Source organism: Phaseolus vulgaris, chromosome 2 (genome assembly GCF_000499845.2).
Source record: "Phaseolus vulgaris cultivar G19833 chromosome 2, P. vulgaris v2.0, whole genome shotgun sequence".
NCBI classification, from domain to species: Eukaryota; Viridiplantae; Streptophyta; class Magnoliopsida; order Fabales; family Fabaceae; genus Phaseolus; species Phaseolus vulgaris.
In genome coordinates, this window is record NC_023758.2 from 40,679,677 (window position 1) to 40,697,479 (window position 17,803).

General features: G+C 30.7%; 2 protein-coding genes and 1 non-coding gene across 3 annotated transcripts; 2 read left to right on the forward strand and 1 right to left on the reverse strand.

Annotated features, from left to right (window-relative positions):
• Nucleotides 1–4,975: 4,975 nt before the first annotated feature.
• Nucleotides 4,976–13,317, forward strand: LOC137812103 (serine/threonine-protein phosphatase PP2A catalytic subunit). The gene is made up of 11 exons (XM_068613998.1): nt 4,976–5,351; nt 7,575–7,631; nt 7,902–7,985; nt 8,755–8,826; nt 9,470–9,541; nt 9,922–9,962; nt 10,988–11,054; nt 12,191–12,382; nt 12,478–12,567; nt 12,652–12,759; nt 12,865–13,317. Exons 1-11 carry the CDS (start codon nt 5,265–5,267, stop codon nt 12,928–12,930), a joined length of 936 nt encoding a protein of 311 aa, XP_068470099.1. The 5' UTR covers nt 4,976–5,264; the 3' UTR covers nt 12,931–13,317.
• A 701-nt stretch (nt 13,318–14,018) lies between these two features.
• Nucleotides 14,019–17,455, reverse strand: LOC137812102 (uncharacterized). The gene is made up of 3 exons (XM_068613997.1): nt 17,230–17,455; nt 15,354–15,737; nt 14,019–14,838 (listed from the first exon to the last, which is right to left on the reverse strand). The coding sequence occupies exons 1-3, from the start codon at nt 17,402–17,404 to the stop codon at nt 14,129–14,131; spliced, it is 1,269 nt and encodes a 422-aa protein (XP_068470098.1). The 5' UTR covers nt 17,405–17,455; the 3' UTR covers nt 14,019–14,128.
• Nucleotides 17,456–17,523: 68 nt separating this feature from the next.
• On the forward strand, nt 17,524–17,595 carry TRNAG-UCC (transfer RNA glycine (anticodon UCC)). The gene has a single exon. It is a non-coding gene; the product is annotated as a tRNA-Gly (tRNA).
• The last annotated feature ends 208 nt before the right edge of the window (nt 17,596–17,803 follow it).

Genomic DNA, 17,803 nt, shown 5'->3' on the forward strand with positions numbered 1-17,803 from the left:
TTTAAAACTAACTCGACCTCACAAAACTAACTCAGTAGTGTGAGGTTTATTCCACTTATATATTATAAATCAATGTGAGATTTCAATTTTATTAGAATAAAAAATATAATTAGATATTATATAAATTATAATCTATTATTATTATTATTATTATTATTTTCATCTTGTTAGTATGTTTGTTATTATATATAACCTTCTTTTTTATGCAAACTACATCCATATTAATTTAATGAATTATTTGATTTCCTTTTTTCCTTAATATGGTTTACTACCGGGGTCATTAGATCAAGAAGTCATTGACCGAATCACCGTTAATCGCATACATTTTAGCTTGCATGCTGAGTACTCGACTTCTCAGCCCGGAAGGACATGATTAAGTCCATGGTAATTAGAAAGTAAAAGTTGATTACACATTTAAAGCGTTAATCCTTCTTTGGGGAAGAGCTCGTTGAAAAACTATTAAATAGGAGGGGGTCTTTAAGGTAAAAGGTAATGTTATTTTAATCCTAAACTTGTTATCCAAGTATAACTACATATGACTTGAGTGTTGGAGTGAATTTGTAGGTACTCCCCCCATACCATAGTGAACGAGAGGAAGACAAACCGAGACAAAGGACTTGAAGATTGAAGAGTTTGATAGGAGATATTTGGATATTCAATCTTGTAAGAACAGTTAGATTAAAATTATTCATGTATCACAATCACTTATAATATGATATCAAAGTTATTAAAACTTCACATCGATTAGAGATGAGATCAATTTATAATATATAAATAAGGGACAAACTTCATCCTAGTAAATTGATTTTATAAAGTTGAATTAAGATTAAATCTCACTACCTTAATAAAATAAAAATATAATTATTAAATATTTGGCTTTGAAAAACTTAATTTTAATTCATGCTACACTAATATTAAATATGTAACTATTAACAATGTTAATAAGAGTTAATAAATATTCCAGAATATTGATAGTTAACTAGTAAGTATACAATTATTTTTAAAGGTTTTATTATTCAAATGTATCATATATTTTTTAAGGTTGAGAACTAACTAAAAATAATAGTTTTATATAATTTGATAAAACTATATCAATATAGACCTTTACGTTTTTTTAAATTATACACAATAGTTTATCATATTAAGTTAATTGATTTATTAGTTTATAATACTAGTTTGATTAATTTGATAATGTCACAAACCATGAAAGATACCACATCAAAATACTAAAGAAATGGCTTATTTAATTTAACAAAAATATATTTTTTGATCGTGTAGCATCTTTTTCTTCCATTTATATTGGTAAAATATTTTATATTAAACTTTGTGAAATGAATTAATCTTTACGGCAATAAAGACATGTTTGGATGAGATACTATCTAATTTTTTATAAAGAAGAAAAAGAAAATTAACATAAGTTTATATGTGTAAAAAATAAAAATTTAGAAAGATTGCATTAGTGAGATTTTAAAGTTAACTTGTAACTAAGGTGAATTCATATGACTTACTATAGACAATTATTTTTCATATTGCATACTAGGTCATAGAAACTTTCTTGGAGTCTAATCACCTAAATTTTTTCTCTATGTGAATCTAATATCAATAGAGTCATAATATCTTCTTTGGAATCCAAATTTCAATATATAACATAAATCTCAACATAGTATTTTTCTCCCTAAAAGTAAATGTGTCTAGAATGTACCACATGTCATATCACATATTTAACACCATACATTCTTATTCATACCCATTTCAACTCAATTTAAATAATAATAAATTTCAAATTCATCCTTCATCACATTATAATAACATTAAAGTATAATATGTTGATAAAATAAAACAATTTGCTGATATAAAAATAATTATAACATTTAGAAACATTTAAAATAAATGTTTTTTCAAAGTTTGGAAAACATGTTTTCGTTCAGTCACCAGTTTACTCACTTGATGAATTAAGCACATGTTTGAATTCATCAAGCCACCATTTTGCTTGCTCACTCAAAGGTATGCTTGTATAGCCAAATGTTTGCTTACAATAATAAATCTAACTGAAGAAAAGAAAAAGGCAAGAGAAACTTACTAAAAACAACTTATGATCGGACAAAAACATTTTACTCTCCCATAAGATCTTTGAGGTGGACTTAGATTTATGAAAGAATGAATAACTATTTCATATATGGAAAGAAGTCAAAGAATATGTGATTTAGAAATATAGTAATTTTTGTAAAATGAAATTTGAATAATTAACTTTATTTATTTATAAACTTTTTAACTTAAATAATAAAATATTCTTATTTCATGTCATTTAAATTACTTTCACTCTTAAACAAATTAACTTGGTCATTTCACCATACATTAAATAACATAAACCAATTTGACCATTTCAACCAAAACTCAAGTTTTAAGTACAATTTTGAAACCAAATTATCCATTCAATCCCACCTTACCTTTATTTGATATAACTAAAAATTATTCTCTTATCAAAAGTTAAACCTCACTATAAGATTTTGATCAACCCTTACATACAAATATCCAAATTCAAATCCCATATGACTATTCAGTTTTTATATTTCTCCTCAAACCCAACCTTTACATTCCAACTATACATGAAATTTTTTATTTAAATAAAAATATCAAATTCAACCTAAACTTGATAAGAGAGAATTTTTAGTATTCACTACTTTCTTAACAAATCCCGCAAAAATAATTTTCTTGAAAGTTACTTACACTTTAAGAAATTGTGAAAAAGTAAGGTGACACTAAAATCTTAAGAACCTAGTTTAAAGTAAACAAACAATTCCAAATTTCAATAAAAAAATTAAATTAGTTGAGATGATCAATTTTCTCAATTGATAAAATCAACAAAAAAACACACTATAAATAATAACATAAAAATGACTGATAAATATTTTAAAGTGTTAAGGGTACCGATACTTAACCTATGTATATTTTCCATGGTACCCTGTATATATATAACTACTATGTTAACACAATAAGATACTTCAGTTTTATATCAAACCTTTTATCTTCTCTCTCATCTTTATCACATGGTATCATGAGGTAGAAATTTTTTTTCACAGTTTTTCTTTCATAGCTTTCGCCTTCCTCTACACCATCATCTTTTTTCACTCAGGCTCTCTCCACCAAGAGTTTCTCCTCTGTCTCTCTGCATCACTTTACTCTCTTATCTTTATCACACAAAGTAAAACCACATTTACTTCAAATTGAAATTTGATAAAATAAAAACCCTTATAACATGTGATTTGTTACATGATAAAATTTAAATGTAAAAAAGAGAAAAAAATAGAAAGAAAAATTGAAAAAAAATAATGAAGAAAGAATATATATATATATATATATATGAAAGTTTCAAAAATAATTTTAAAGACATATCTAGTATGCACATGTTTGGTCTTTTTAAGAATAAACCATGTGTGCTTGCTATTACATTATTAAATGTAACTTTTTATTTCAACACATTTGTACAACACATCATTTTGAATTACTTATTTTTTCCCCTTACCTTACCATGTTGAACTATAATATTTAGTCCGAATTCAATAATAACAATAATGAAGATTTGTCTACGTAATCACATCACCAAATACGAAAATAATCGGTTATTGACTAACAACAAGTTTTTTTTAATCTGTTATAAATAAATACTGAGCTAATTTACCAAAATGGTATTTTTTTTAAGAAATTTACTGAAATAAGTAAATTTTAAAAGTTTTACCAAAATGAAACCAAACACAAATTTCATGGATAGAATATGAAATTTAAAGTCGCGCTTCAAAAACATTATGTAATAATTTTATTTTTTTAAGAAAATCTAGCTAAAAAACACGACTTTATATATATAATTGTTTTAAAACTAACAGAGACTTCAATTACTTTATAATAGGTTTATTTTTTTTATACAAATTTTCATGTTGGATTTTTACTTTTACAAAATTGTAATTTAGTTATTTTTTCAAAATTATTTTTTATTTAAATTACATATATTTCTATATCAATCTTCAATCTGTAATAAGATTCTTCATTTTATACAAATTTCATATTTTTTTTATTCTTAATTATATTTTAAAATTAGAAAAATAATATAAACAACTTGTGCGCACGTATTTCAAATACTCTGCAGTAAGTTTATATTTTTTTTTTCATACAAATTTGAAGCTTACTCATTCTTTTAAAATTATTTTATTTAATTGTAAATTACATATATTTTTATAACAATATATAAATTATTCTTCCATATACACATTTCATATTTATATTTTATTCTTAATTATATGCATTTAAAAAAAAAATATATATATATATTTAAATAAAAACTTCATTTAGAGTTAAGTTTTTTATAAACTTACAGATTATTTTTTCTTTTCTGAAAATATAAAATCTAGTTAATTTTTATTAAATTAAAATTTATTTTAATAATATATATATATATATATATATATATATATATTTAAGCAAATAATATTGCGGAACATGTACCCCCAACTCGAGAAATAAATTGACCTTTAATTTCAAACAACATCAATTAATGTTAGTTATTTTGTACACTATTCATATAATTAGCCAACAAAAAATCTCATCTCAAATATACCAAATTATTCTTATTTTATTTTTACTTATATATTTAAGTTTTTTTTTTTAATTTTGTGACCCGTTCAATTGACTTTGTTTTATCTTACTTTAAGATTATTTTATATATTTTAAAATATTTAATAATCAAACATAACTTTGTTTAAAATATTTATTATAAACTCAATTATAATCTAGATATTTGTCCGTTAAAATATGATCCATACATTAAAATTCTAGTTCTCATGGACATTTAATATGACTTTAATATTCTCAAAATCTCAAATTTTAATTAACAACAAAAAGTATGAAAAACTACACCTAAAGTTGGTGCTTTTTAATTAAAAGAACTTTGCAATATTTAAAATCTAAATGTGAAGTTTTAATTATGTGTAATTTCAATTTTGCCCCCGAAAAAGGAGTGGTCATCGAACAAAACGAGCACACGGAGCCTCCTAGGCTTTGGTTTCTTCACCACCACCACCCTTCACCTCTCTTTCTCTCTCCTCTCTCTCCTCTCTCTCTCTCGCTCTCTTTCTAAGAACCAGAAACATCAAACACAAACCGAAAAGGCAAAAGGGGTTTTCCTAGTGAGATCTAGGGTTTCCATCGATTCGGTGAGAGGATATTCATCAACGACCTCAGCGAGGCAAGGCTAGGAGGTGGAGTACTAGAGCATGGATTCGGTGCCTTCGAATTCACATGGAAACCTCGATGAACAGATTTCTCAGCTCATGCAGTGCAAACCCTTGTCCGAGCAAGAGGTAACGTTCAGACAGTTTATTTTTTCTGCTTTCTACTCCTTTTTTTTTTCAAATGCAACCTCTGGATCCGGTAAATTTCTTAATCGCTTTTGTGCCTTTTGTTGGAATTGCCTTTTACTTATCGATCCGCAGCGAATTTGAACCGGTTTTTCTTTCGTGAAATCTGGCTTCTTCTTGGATTGTAATGGTGTTTGGAATGCGCATTTTTGTTTGAAAACTCCGTCAGATTTGTAGAAATTCTGCTAGTGATTAAGGTTTTTAATTTATCTTGGGCATATCATTTTATTGTGATTTTCAGTTTTAGACCTAAATCAATTGGTGACAATTAATGTTGTTGTTTCTGCATTGTTAGCATTGGCTTAGGATTATTTGAAATTTTGGAAAACATATATTTCTATATGCTTGTGTATTGCTTGATCATAAAATTTTATGATTTTATATGATTTGTACGGGGAGCACTGGTTTCATACGATAGGGAGAGGAACAAGGGCTATTGAATGAATGCTTCCTATTAATTCTGAAAGTTAAGAACAGTGATTTGAATCCTGAGTTTGTAAGAAGTAGAGAGTACAAGATTTATTTTCATCACAATAAGTTAGGGTGGTTGGATTTGTTTGTAGTTTGCTGATCCATGGAGTTGTGTTTACGGGTTACGATGTCTCTATGCTAGATGATTGGTTAGTTTTCCATTTTGTCTTTGGTTTGTTGGAATTGTATTTTAAAGAAATTTAGGCAGAGCTTTTGGGAATGTTAACCAAGTCATGGCTACAGCTACGACCATAAGTATGTTGATGGGTGGGATTTAGAAGAAAGTGCTATCTAAGTTTGTGGGTTCAGAACAATTTTCCTTTTTGACAAAGTTACTAGCAACAACCTGCTGTTATGGTTATGTGGGGTTAGAGGATCCTCAGATGACTTTATCTGTTGTGTTGTGTTTTTGCTTCTCACTGAGGTCAGGTCCTTTTACCGGCAAATTCACACCTCTAGAAGTCACGATTTGGAACATGATGAAATCCTTGTGTTTTTATTTATTTATTTATCTACCTTTCTTATTACTGCCACTGATTTTTGGGACTTCTCTTTTGTGATTTTAAAACTTGAACTGTTTTTTCTGAATCAGGAATTTTTGGTTTTTAAACAAAATCTTTCCATCCATTATAAAAAAATCTGCTATAGCATTTTCGTGGTTGGCCACTCCATGCTGGTATTTATGAAGGATAATTATGGTCCAAACATTTGATTAATGTCTACACCTGTTCAGTTCGAGCAAACTCAGCCCCTGTTTTCGCTTTTTTAGTCTTTGTTCTGTTTCCTTTGTTTTACACAACTTCTGCTTATATATCTAGTCTAGACTGACTTTTGATGAATATGGCCTTTTATCAGATTTTTGATAAACATGCCTTGAATTTTTGGGTAGTTTTTTTATATTCAATATTGCATTCACAATTTTCACTATAGAAGTCATCTTCCTTCACACTATTATGCTATATCATTCTCATCCACTATCTTGCTGTTGCATTTTGGAGATGGGCACTTCACGGAGCTATACCGCATTGACAACTCTTTTTTGTTTTGGGGAAAAATGTCCTCCAAACTGAACCAATTAATTTTTCCTATTTGGAAACAAATCAAATTGGTTTCGATTGGTCTACTAAACCTAACCAATGACTCCCAACCAGTTTGTTTTGTTTTGAAATAATGATCCAACTTCACCTTTTCTAGTCTGTGGCCCAATTAACTGCATACTGGCTATGACAAAATTCTGACAGAAATATCATGCAATTTGTATATCTAGCTGCATTTCAAACACTCTGACTCCCCATATCTACCTATGTTTTCATCTTAATCTAAAGAAGGGAATGCATGCGAACTTGATTAATATACGAGTTAGGTTGATTTACTTTCATAAAAGAAAACCAAAAGATGCAGAAAGTAAATTGTTTTTGTTAAAAGAGAACAAAACATAACTACATGTAATAAGCTATATTCAAAGTTTTTCCCCAGTTTAGATTGGTTTGTTTTGATTATGATTTATGACCAACTGTGTTGTATTTCCATGGCTTAGCAAAACCCATTAAAAATATTGCAGTTTTTTTTTAAATGTATTCCATTATTTGTTTGTTTTTAGTCTACTCCCTGTAAATAGCCTTTTCAATGAGAGTGTTGTGATTCTTTCTTATTTAGTGACCCAACTTTCATTTTATGTGGCACTTGTGTATGCAGGTAAGGGTCTTGTGTGATAAGGCAAAAGAGATTTTGATGGAAGAGAGCAATGTCCAGGTCTGTCTATTTTTTATGATTTGTCAGCATGTATAGTTTATATGTTTAGGGATTTTTCTTTGAATTAGTTTATTGCACCAACATTGTCTTTGTTCCCCTTTTCCTTTCATTTTGTGACCGTTATCTGTTAAGTTCTCATTAACCACCCTTTATGATGGTCTTCTATTTTGTTTTATGAGTTTATGAGTTTCTTCATAGGACTTCAACTCCCGATGATTTTTGAATAAATGAAAAAAACTAAAAGGATTTTTCATTCACCTATTATTGCAGCCTGTGAAAAGTCCTGTTACAATTTGTGGTGATATTCATGGGCAATTCCATGATCTTGCAGAGCTTTTTCGCATTGGAGGGAAGGTATTTTTTTATGATAGCTGGTTTTATATTCAACATTATCTATTACGATGACTTGATTACATAGATCTTGTTTATGTGTTTGAGATAAATAGTACTTGGAAATCATGAAATTCTTTGTGGCTTTCATGTTGTATTGTGAAATTAGGTTTGTTTGTTTCTTATGCCATAGTAAAACACTCTTCTCAATTAAATTTCCACAACAGTGTAGTCCTTCTAGTTGCCAGATGCTGTATTGTGATTTGGAATTTGGGTAGCAGCAATACAATAGAAAAATTCTTTTGGAGTTTCTCTTAGTCTAAAATTACTTGACCCACACTTAAATTTGTAAGCATGTACTTAGCGAGTAATTATTGTACTTGATTTGTATTGGTAATAGTAATACACTGGAATGGAAAGTCATGAAATGCCACATTCGAAGTTATTTACTCTGAGAAGTTTTCTTTTCTTGGTATATTATTCAGAAAGCATGGCTGTGTTTTATTTGTTGTCCATGACACTAGGTGGAGTTTTATCTGATTCTTAATTTCTAATACAGCTGCCCAAAAGTTTTATTTTTAACTGAGAAACAAGCTAAATCAGTTTTATTACTCAGCTTCTCGGTATCTTATTTCAAATCTGAAAACAAATGTGTTGTGTTTATTTTTTTCTTGGCTGAATCATTATTTGTAAGCTCTCCTCTATGCAGATTTGAATATATTTCTTGCTTCTAGTTGAAATATGAAATTTATTAATAATGTACTGATTTCTAGTCACTATTTTTTGTTGGTAGTGTCCAGATACAAATTACTTGTTCATGGGAGATTACGTTGACCGTGGCTATTATTCTGTCGAAACTGTTACGGTAAATATGAACTATTGTACTTTGTTATTTTTCGAGAGTTCAACTCCATTAGGAAGTATTTTTTGTTGTTATTTACTTTTCATAAGTCATGTGTGATTACTTGTTTAGGATGTTTTAGTGAAATGTCATTGGCCTTTGGCTAAGTGACCAAACTTGATTTGTATTTGTGATTTGATATATGCTTAGAGGAGTAGATAATTATTTAGTTTATCAGCAGTTGTTTTTTATCTGGAAACTTTTTTTTCTGGACTATAACTATTGTTGGAGATCCTACATCGACTAGAGATATGACTAAATTATACTATATAAGTAAATGCAAACACCACCTTACAAGCCAATGTTTGTGAGATTGAGTTAGACTTGAAGTCTATTTCCTAGGATGATATCAAAGCTTATCCTAACAGGTTCTTTTGGGTTTAGGGTTTAGACATTTTCATGTTCGGATGTGTGACCAAAGTATAGTATAGAATTGAGTACAAACCTCACATTACAACTTGATTTTGTGTGGTTAAATTAAGTTTAAAATCCACTTCCTATGAACTATACATTTTTTTAATTGCATATCAAAGATGGTGTTTATTTTACTTCCATATGGTGCTTATTTTGTAACATTTTTGGTGCTAATTCCAAAATAATGCTGCAGCTTTTGGTTGCCCTTAAAGTGCGTTATCGCCAACGTATCACCATTCTGAGGGGAAATCATGAAAGTCGCCAGGTTTGTTGTTTTAAAATCATGTGACCTTATGAGATTAGTGAATTACATATTAGATTAAAATCCTATTTTTGTACTTGGAGGCATAGTCAGTGACAATTGAGTTCTTGACAGATTTTCCTTGTCAATATACTACTGTAAGTTCATATTGCTGCGAATTGAATGCTTTCATACGTTCATCTTTAGGAAATTATTTTGTATCTCATGAACCAAAATAAGCTTTTCTTAAAAAAATGATACCATTACTTCCAGGAAGTAGTTATAGTTAGAACTTCTTTTAAGCAACTGACTATAGTACTGTGTACAGCATCGTCTTAATTGTTTGTTTAGTTTTTTGCATGTTTTTAGCTTTGAATGGTAATGGCTGATGCTTTTTGTTGCAGATTACTCAAGTTTATGGGTTTTATGATGAGTGCCTGCGGAAGTGAGTACCTACTAAATTCATTATTTATAGGGTGCTTTTGTTTAAGTTAACATTTGTATGGGATCATTTTTTTTTCTTAGACAATTTTTAAATTTTTTTTATTTCTTACCGTTAGCACTGTAATGAACGTGTATTCCTTTCCTGTTATCCGTTACAGATTTAGTTTACTTTTTTTTTTTGGACGTGTGTCACATAGGTGAGCTAAAAATGATTATGAAAATGGTAATTGTTTTTCCCTTTGTAGAGCTTGATGTATAAAATCTCAATTTTTAGCATATTTTTAAGGAGTTATTTTTTTATTCCCCAATTAATGATAGCAACAATTACAACAACAGCCTTTATCCCAATAGACATTGATAAAAAAAAAGTATTATTTGGCTCTCTACTAGGTATCAGAGACTTGTACTTCGATAAACTTTCAGTATCAGAAAACATTGCAATATCACTCTTGTAGTTAAGGTTTTCACTGGCAGTTAACTTAGGGTTAATTCAGATTGTTAAGCTTTGAGATGTGATCCATGGGTCACTTACATGCAACGTGTAATTCCTGGAGTAAACAATTAAGTTACTTAGGCATTTTATCTGTATCTTCATTGGTGATGTGATTTAATAAAGATTATAAATATGATTTAATTGCATTCTATGTTTAGGGATTTGCATCCTCTTTCTTGCTCCTTACCGACTTGCTGATTCCTTGTTATGAGAATTAAAGAAACAAAGAAATTTTGATGGACCCTGTACAAATAATGGCGGGTCCTGCAATTCTGAGTGAATAAGTTGTATACATTCTATTATTATAAAATATACCAAATTAATTTTTTAATGAAGGTTGATTTGGAATTCATATCATGTTGTTACCTGGGTCTTTTGCTGGTGTGTTGTTATCTTTTGGTATGATTAAATTCATGTAGCATTTGTTTTTTTCTTCTTTTTTAATCCTTTATATAGTTTTTATTTCTTTTTATAACCTGCATATTTGAAGCTGTGCAATCCTGTATTATTGAATGTTTTTATTTGATTTACAGGTATGGTACTGCTAATGTTTGGAAGATCTTTACCGATTTGTTTGACTACTTTCCGTTGACAGCATTGGTTAGTATACCGCCATTTCATAATTTTGGAAAGTACAGTGGGATATTTTGTTAGATTATCATTATTCTCAGGCCTATGGTATTTTGTTTCAATGGTTGATGGCACCCTTGGCAGACTGTCCACGTGTAAGATTGTGTCATGTGGGATTAGTTGATCACTTTGCTGGATGATCTCACTGCCCCTCAAAATTTCCCTCTCACCAGGAAGCACGTGCTACCTGGTCAAAGAAAAACTGAATGTCACTGACAGATTCTAGGCCCAGTTGTTACCCATTTTTTTTTTAAAAAATCCTCGAGACCTCATCTCATATGACACCAATTGAACCCAATTTTTCTAACCTTTTGATCTCGTTTGAACTCACTCTTCTAGTTCTGCATTTTTTTTTCCCAAGTCACTTTGGTCTGTTTGTGATCTAGCTGACTGAAGCATCATCCTGATCTATTTGTGCTCTTCCTTCTGTATGGAAGCAAGGAGAAGCTTTTGATATTTTGGTTTCTGAAACCTACGAAATGGGCTATTGGGCCTTTCGATTAAAATAAAACCACTCTTTGATCTTTGGCTGAATTTATGTTCCGTCTCCTTCAGCATCTTATATTTTTTATTATTACTATCAAAATATAAAAGTAGATTGATATATTAGTAATATAATGACAAAATTGTGAATTTATATGAAACTTTGGACTGAATTTGATGTTCCCTCTCCTTCAGCATCTTATATTTTACCATTACTATCCAATATAAAAGTAGCTTTATATTGGTGATTTAATTTCGAAAATGTGAATTTATATGCATCATACACATACTATGAAATTTGTAGGATCTTACAATCCTTGTTACAATGTCATGATTTACGATATTTTGCCCCCTTCCCTTCCTGTTCCTTAGTAGGATTCACTTTTAACAACCTTTTCTAGTTCTGTGTTTTTTTTTCTTGGTACTCTGAATTCAATATGCATCTTTTTAAGCTGTGTCTCTAATCTATTTCTTAAAAAGTATGCTCCTGAAGCTAACTCTTATTACATTTTTGTAATCTTCATGATATGCAACTCAATCAGTTGCAGTTCACATATTTCAATGTTTTTCAATTTTTAAATAATTGAATGGTGCTTAAGTGTGTGATATGTTAACTTTCGTAGGTTGAATCTGAAATATTTTGTCTTCATGGTGGATTGTCTCCTTCTATTGAAACCCTCGATAACATACGAAATTTTGATCGCGTACAAGAAGTTCCTCATGAGGGACCTATGTGTGATCTTCTATGGTCCGATCCGGATGATCGTTGTGGTTGGGGCATCTCTCCTAGAGGTGCTGGATATACCTTTGGGCAGGTAATCCTGTTTTTCATATAACAAGATTGTATTATTTTCATCTGTCACCTCACCATTACCTTTTTTTACTGCTTATGCAAATTGCTGTTGTGTAGGACATATCTGAGCAATTTAATCATACCAATAACTTGAAGCTGATTGCTAGAGCTCACCAGCTGGTTATGGAAGGATATAACTGGGGCCATGTAAATACTTCATATCATTTAGTTTGGTTTGGTTTTATATTCAGTCGTTGTGGTAAATGGATGATTAATAATCCCTTGTTACAGGATCAAAAGGTGGTTACTATTTTTAGTGCACCTAACTATTGTTATCGTTGTGGGAACATGGCATCAATTCTCGAGGTTGATGACTGCAAAGGACACACATTCATTCAGGTTGAGCTTTCCTTTTATTTATTTATTAGGTGTTCCAAATATTCTTTAGCTGGCTTTGAATTAAGCAATATATTGGATCTGTACTTTTTATCTTTTTAATCTCAGTTTGAACCGGCTCCAAGGAGGGGAGAGCCAGATGTAACCAGGAGAACGCCTGATTACTTCCTATGATACTACTTTGGTTGAGTTGCTGTTACCAGCACAGCAACTAATGCCCTGCAGTAATCTGCAAGCTCATCTACTTGTCCAAATCAGAGCCATGAATCATATTGATATACTTATATTTTCGAAGTTAGGCTTCGCTGGATGTGTTATTTAGTTGAATTATAACTGAATCTTTCCAAGAGGAAGCTGAGCAGTAGGCGATGCTATTGTGGGCATGTGTATCATTCCAGCTTGCAATGTATCAATTTTAATGTTATTTTTTCAATTTTCCTTCTCTATTTATTTACAACTCTTGGCCTTTCTTTTCTCAATTTAGGATTATTAAAGGGGGTGGGTTTCTGTAGATGGATAATGCTTTAACATATCTTTTAATGAGTGTTTTGTGATTCTTTACCCGCCTTGTGAGAATTATATTATAATAGGTAGTCTTGTTTTTACAGGAAATGAGTAGTTTGAATTAAAAGAGTGAGTGGGACGCATCTATGATGAGTTTAAGGTGCTTTTAATGATGACTGATATTCATACTCGGGTAACCGGAGTGAAAATAAACAATTAGCTTCTCAAACTACCGTATGCCTTAATAAAATCATTTATCATAAAAAAATGATCTTCAATTCTTGGTAATTCAAATGCCGTATTTTGTAGATGAATATATAATTTTACAGATATATCATACTTCCTACTCGGTCGTCAATTAATTATTATTTGCTGTCCTCCATTTTTTATTGGTTTTTTAATTGTTGGAGAGATAGGTTGAGGTGGGTGGAAGCAAAAAAGCTGCTGATCGAAGATCATTTTCTTGCACAAAAGCTATTGGTTCATGTTATATTTATTAATTTTTAAAAAATTTCAAGTGTTATGTTGTTCCCATGTCGAGCATGTTTCCTTAAACATTATCAGCATTTAAAACTGACAATTAACTGGTTTTTAATTGAAGAAACGGGAGAGAAATATTATAATGAAAAGGAATGGGAGATTTTTTTATCAAAATCCCATTCCCCCTCTCATTCCTTTATGCATTGTTTGGTAAGAAGGAAATAGAAAATAGGAGTAATCCATCTATCCTATTTCTCTCCTCTATATGAAATTGACTCTTACGATAAGAATCATTTATAATCAGCACTATACAACAATATGGATCATTGTATTGATGATACAATCGGTTTAAAAAATAAACCACTTCACAAGAGACAAAAGTACTATGTTACAAATCAGTTGGTGACTTTGGACCAAATGCTATAGGCTTAAATGCAGCTAACAACACAGAAACTTTACATACAAGAAATCCCATCATTCCAACTATGAGATCTTTTGGTGTTAGCATGACTTGAAGATCTCCAGAGCTATACCTTGATGCAATTACAGCCAAGCCTAGAGCCAAAGCCACACTTGCTATTGGACCCTTAACTCCCTTGAATAATGCATCAGTTCTACCCTTGTCACTGGTGATTAGTTCTGAAGCTGGCAATTCATCCACAGATTTCTGCAACAGTAGCAGATACAAGAAGCCTCCAATCCCACCAATCAAGAAGTCAATTCCAGCATTTTCCCCGGCTGAGAAGGAAGCCACAGATGTACCAAAAAGTGTCAGCATAGCATCATAAAATAACAATGAGAACTTCAAATCTGCATATTCCCTCATGCTATCTTCCTTTGAGATATTAGGATTTGAGAGCAAGGTATGGTCATTAAGTCCTTTGTTGAAGATGCTGGTGAGATCATTCCCTTCTAGGCCAGTAACAAGGGTAGGTCTTAATTCCAACATGGACAGATCAGTTCCCTCACCAAGCAACACATCATCAATCTGAAAGTCATACTGGAAACCAGTGTACCTTTGTACCCCATCTTCCAATCCAGACGGTTGCCCTTCATAACTAATAACCATTAAGGATACACTTCCTAGGCGCCACTGACCTGACCTTAGAGACGGAAGAAGGGTGTTGTAAGAAAGCCTTGGTTTGAACAGGTCAATATTTTTCACAAAGAGCATATATTGGTTGTATAATGCTTTTAAAACTCGAATTTGAGCTTTCGATGTTAGAAGAAAATAGTAGTACACTGGCTTCCTAGCAAACAATACACAAGGGATGTTTTGCTCAGTACTCAAAAACAGATTTGTGCGCAAGACAGTGCTACCAAGCAACTCATTCTTTAACAATTTCCAACATACTCTATCCTATCAGTTAAAATTTATTAAAACCTATAAAATCAGAAGTAAAGACTCATTAAATAATGAGACCGAAAAAGTTTTGAGATTTCAAATAAATTTCATCTATTATTTGAGAGTGCATTAAAACTAGCTCTGTTGCAAGTATTTATCTTGTGGATAAACAAGAGTGTTAATCAAGAACACTTTAAAATTGTAGGTCAAGGATGATGTCAACAGAAGCTTTCAATCATTGCAAAACATATCATCAACAATAATATACCTGATTCAACACTAACCCAGAGGGCCTCAAGTCTTGCAATTTTTGGACCCTCAAAAATGAATTCATCAGCAGAACCTCTTTGGAAATGAAGCATGTCAATATTAGTCACATCCCCTGATTCTGTAGAATGATCAATCATCAAACTCACAGGGATTCTTTGCAATATGGAATTTCCATTTTCATCTATCAGGCAAAGGAGAATTCCAGCATTTAAGTCACTAATACTTGAGCCATATAAGCTGCTGGTACATAACTTGACCCTAAATAAAGATTTGGATCCACCCTCCTTTAGAGATGATGAAATGTTTTCTACTGATGTATTTGTGTACTCTTTCACTTCAGAGGCTGGCAAAAGATGTGAAGGCCTCGCATAGCTCCGAAAATCTGTGAACATTACAGATTGATGAATAAAATAATCTCTTCATTAGAACATTAGTGACCAAACGTCTACTCTCAGTTTTCATTGAAATGGTATACCAAGAAAAGGTCTTCATTATTAAAAGATGTGTTATTATATCATAACCCCGTTTGGTCACAAAATAGGAATAAATACCATTGAACGTTAAGAGAAAAGAAATCATTCAGGTCTTCATTTCAATTAAAGAAGTGACAGACACTAACAGATTAAAGTTATCAATGCATCTACCTCTGTTCAATCTCATAAATTAGAAAGGAAACTTAGGGAAATACTTTTTGGTCCAAAAAATGTGAAAAGCAATCCATATTAGTTACTACCAACCATTGGACACAATAAATACGAAAGTGATTAGTTTTGCCAATTTAACAGAAGTTGTCAAACCAAGCTTCATGTGTGTTTATCACTCATGCTAGAGCTAAAAAAAGAAGGCAAAATTCCAGGATACTGAAGTGATCAGTAACTGCTAAATTTTGAACTTATACTAGATACAGAAATAGGATGAAGCCAACTTAGACAACACACACTTGGACAAACAAAATCAACCATTTAGTTTAATAGCAATAATTTCATACACTAAGAATATATTGCAAGTTGCAAACACATAATTGCAACATTAAAATATAAAGCATTTGACGAATACTTTACACACTAAAGCAAATGACGTGACTAAAGAATAATCGATTAAGATCATAGATTAGTTGAAAATGGTGACAAGAAATGCGAATCTGTATAAAGAGTAAACCGTATCAATCTTGACAACCAGCATATATTTTATAAATGGATAAATCCTCAAAATGAGATTTTTTGTAGGAGAAGATTCTATAAAAAAAAACTATGAGATCAATGATTATGCACTGAGATTTAATACTACCATCCAATCACAAATTGTGGTCAGTACTATTTTTAAAGTAATTTTTATAAAAGTCAATAAACTTACTTATATAATGATTTGTAATTAAACAACAACATAAATCTATCAGTACTTAAGTTTTTCTCAGATATTATTTGACTCCCCTAACTTTAGAGCAAAAATAGTTAATAGTTATATAATCAATAATTAATATATACAATAGATTACGATAAAAGAAAAAATAGTTTATGCACGATAACTAATGATTCTTATAAAATCGCTTTAAAATTTCATTAATATACAAATATATAATACCAACAAGATAATTATTCAAAACGTTAAGTCAATGTTCTATAGGTAAATCATTGCCTTCGTCAACTGCAATGAATCATCATGTGAAAGGAGCACAATCTTGCAAAGATAGTGGTTATATAAATATTAAAAAGACAGGGTGCCATTAAAATTTGTTACAAGTTATGAACAGAGAGGTAGAGATAGTATCATTCATTCCTATATCAACCCCCCAAAGTTGAAATTCAGTGGCATGAAGCCAAGAGATAAAAGTTCATATTTTGAATAAAATTCTCCAGAAATCGTTACGTGGGTACCTTGAAAATCAGAAGAAGACAGTTTGGCCCGAACAGAAAAACTTAAGCATCTGTTTTGGGTGGGAACCGTTGTTGTTGAAGAAGATGATAGTTGTATGATTGTGTTCCTTTGGAAATGATGAGAGTGAGATGTTGAAGCTGAAGGTATCATAGTCCTCACAGGAATTCCCTCCATGCCTCTACCCTCCAATTCAGAAATTGCAGTGTAGAGACGCAACTATATACAAATTTGGAGAAACCAAAATAAGAGAATAAATTGATTATATACTGAAAAAGTGATAGAAAATTCAACAAGCGTTTGTAGTCCAACGGTTAGGATAATTGCCTTCCAAGCAATAGACCCGGGTTCGACTCCCGGCAAACGCATTTTCTCTTTTGTTTGGTTTTCAATTTTTTGTTTTGTTTTTTACTTTTAAAGGCAATTTTTATAATTTTCATTTTTTTTCTAATTATATGATAATAACTAATAAAAGTACAATGAGTGTATGTCTTGAACATATTTTCTATAAAATGATAAAGGAATGTTTAATATTTAACAAACAATTGATTTTAAATAAAAAATACGAAAGTTAAT

What these genes read in the sequence shown, in the direction of transcription:
- LOC137812103 (XM_068613998.1), top strand. Translation starts at nt 5,265, where the DNA reads ATGGATTCGGTGCCTTCGAATTCACATGGAAACCTCGATGAACAGATT. An exon ending in AACCCTTGTCCGAGCAAGAG is followed by an intron (nt 5,352 to 7,574) that starts GTAACGTTCAGA and finishes TTGTGTATGCAG; the next exon opens with GTAAGGGTCTTGTGTGATAA. An exon ending in TTTTTCGCATTGGAGGGAAG is followed by an intron (nt 7,986 to 8,754) that starts GTATTTTTTTAT and finishes TTTTGTTGGTAG; the next exon opens with TGTCCAGATACAAATTACTT.
- LOC137812102 (XM_068613997.1), bottom strand. Translation starts at nt 17,404, where the DNA reads ATGGAGGGAATTCCTGTGAGGACTATGATACCTTCAGCTTCAACATCT. An exon ending in GTCTTCTTCTGATTTTCAAG is followed by an intron (nt 15,738 to 17,229) that starts GTACCCACGTAA and finishes TAATGTTCACAG; the next exon opens with ATTTTCGGAGCTATGCGAGG. An exon ending in CTGGGTTAGTGTTGAATCAG is followed by an intron (nt 14,839 to 15,353) that starts GTATATTATTGT and finishes CTCTAAGGTCAG; the next exon opens with GTCAGTGGCGCCTAGGAAGT.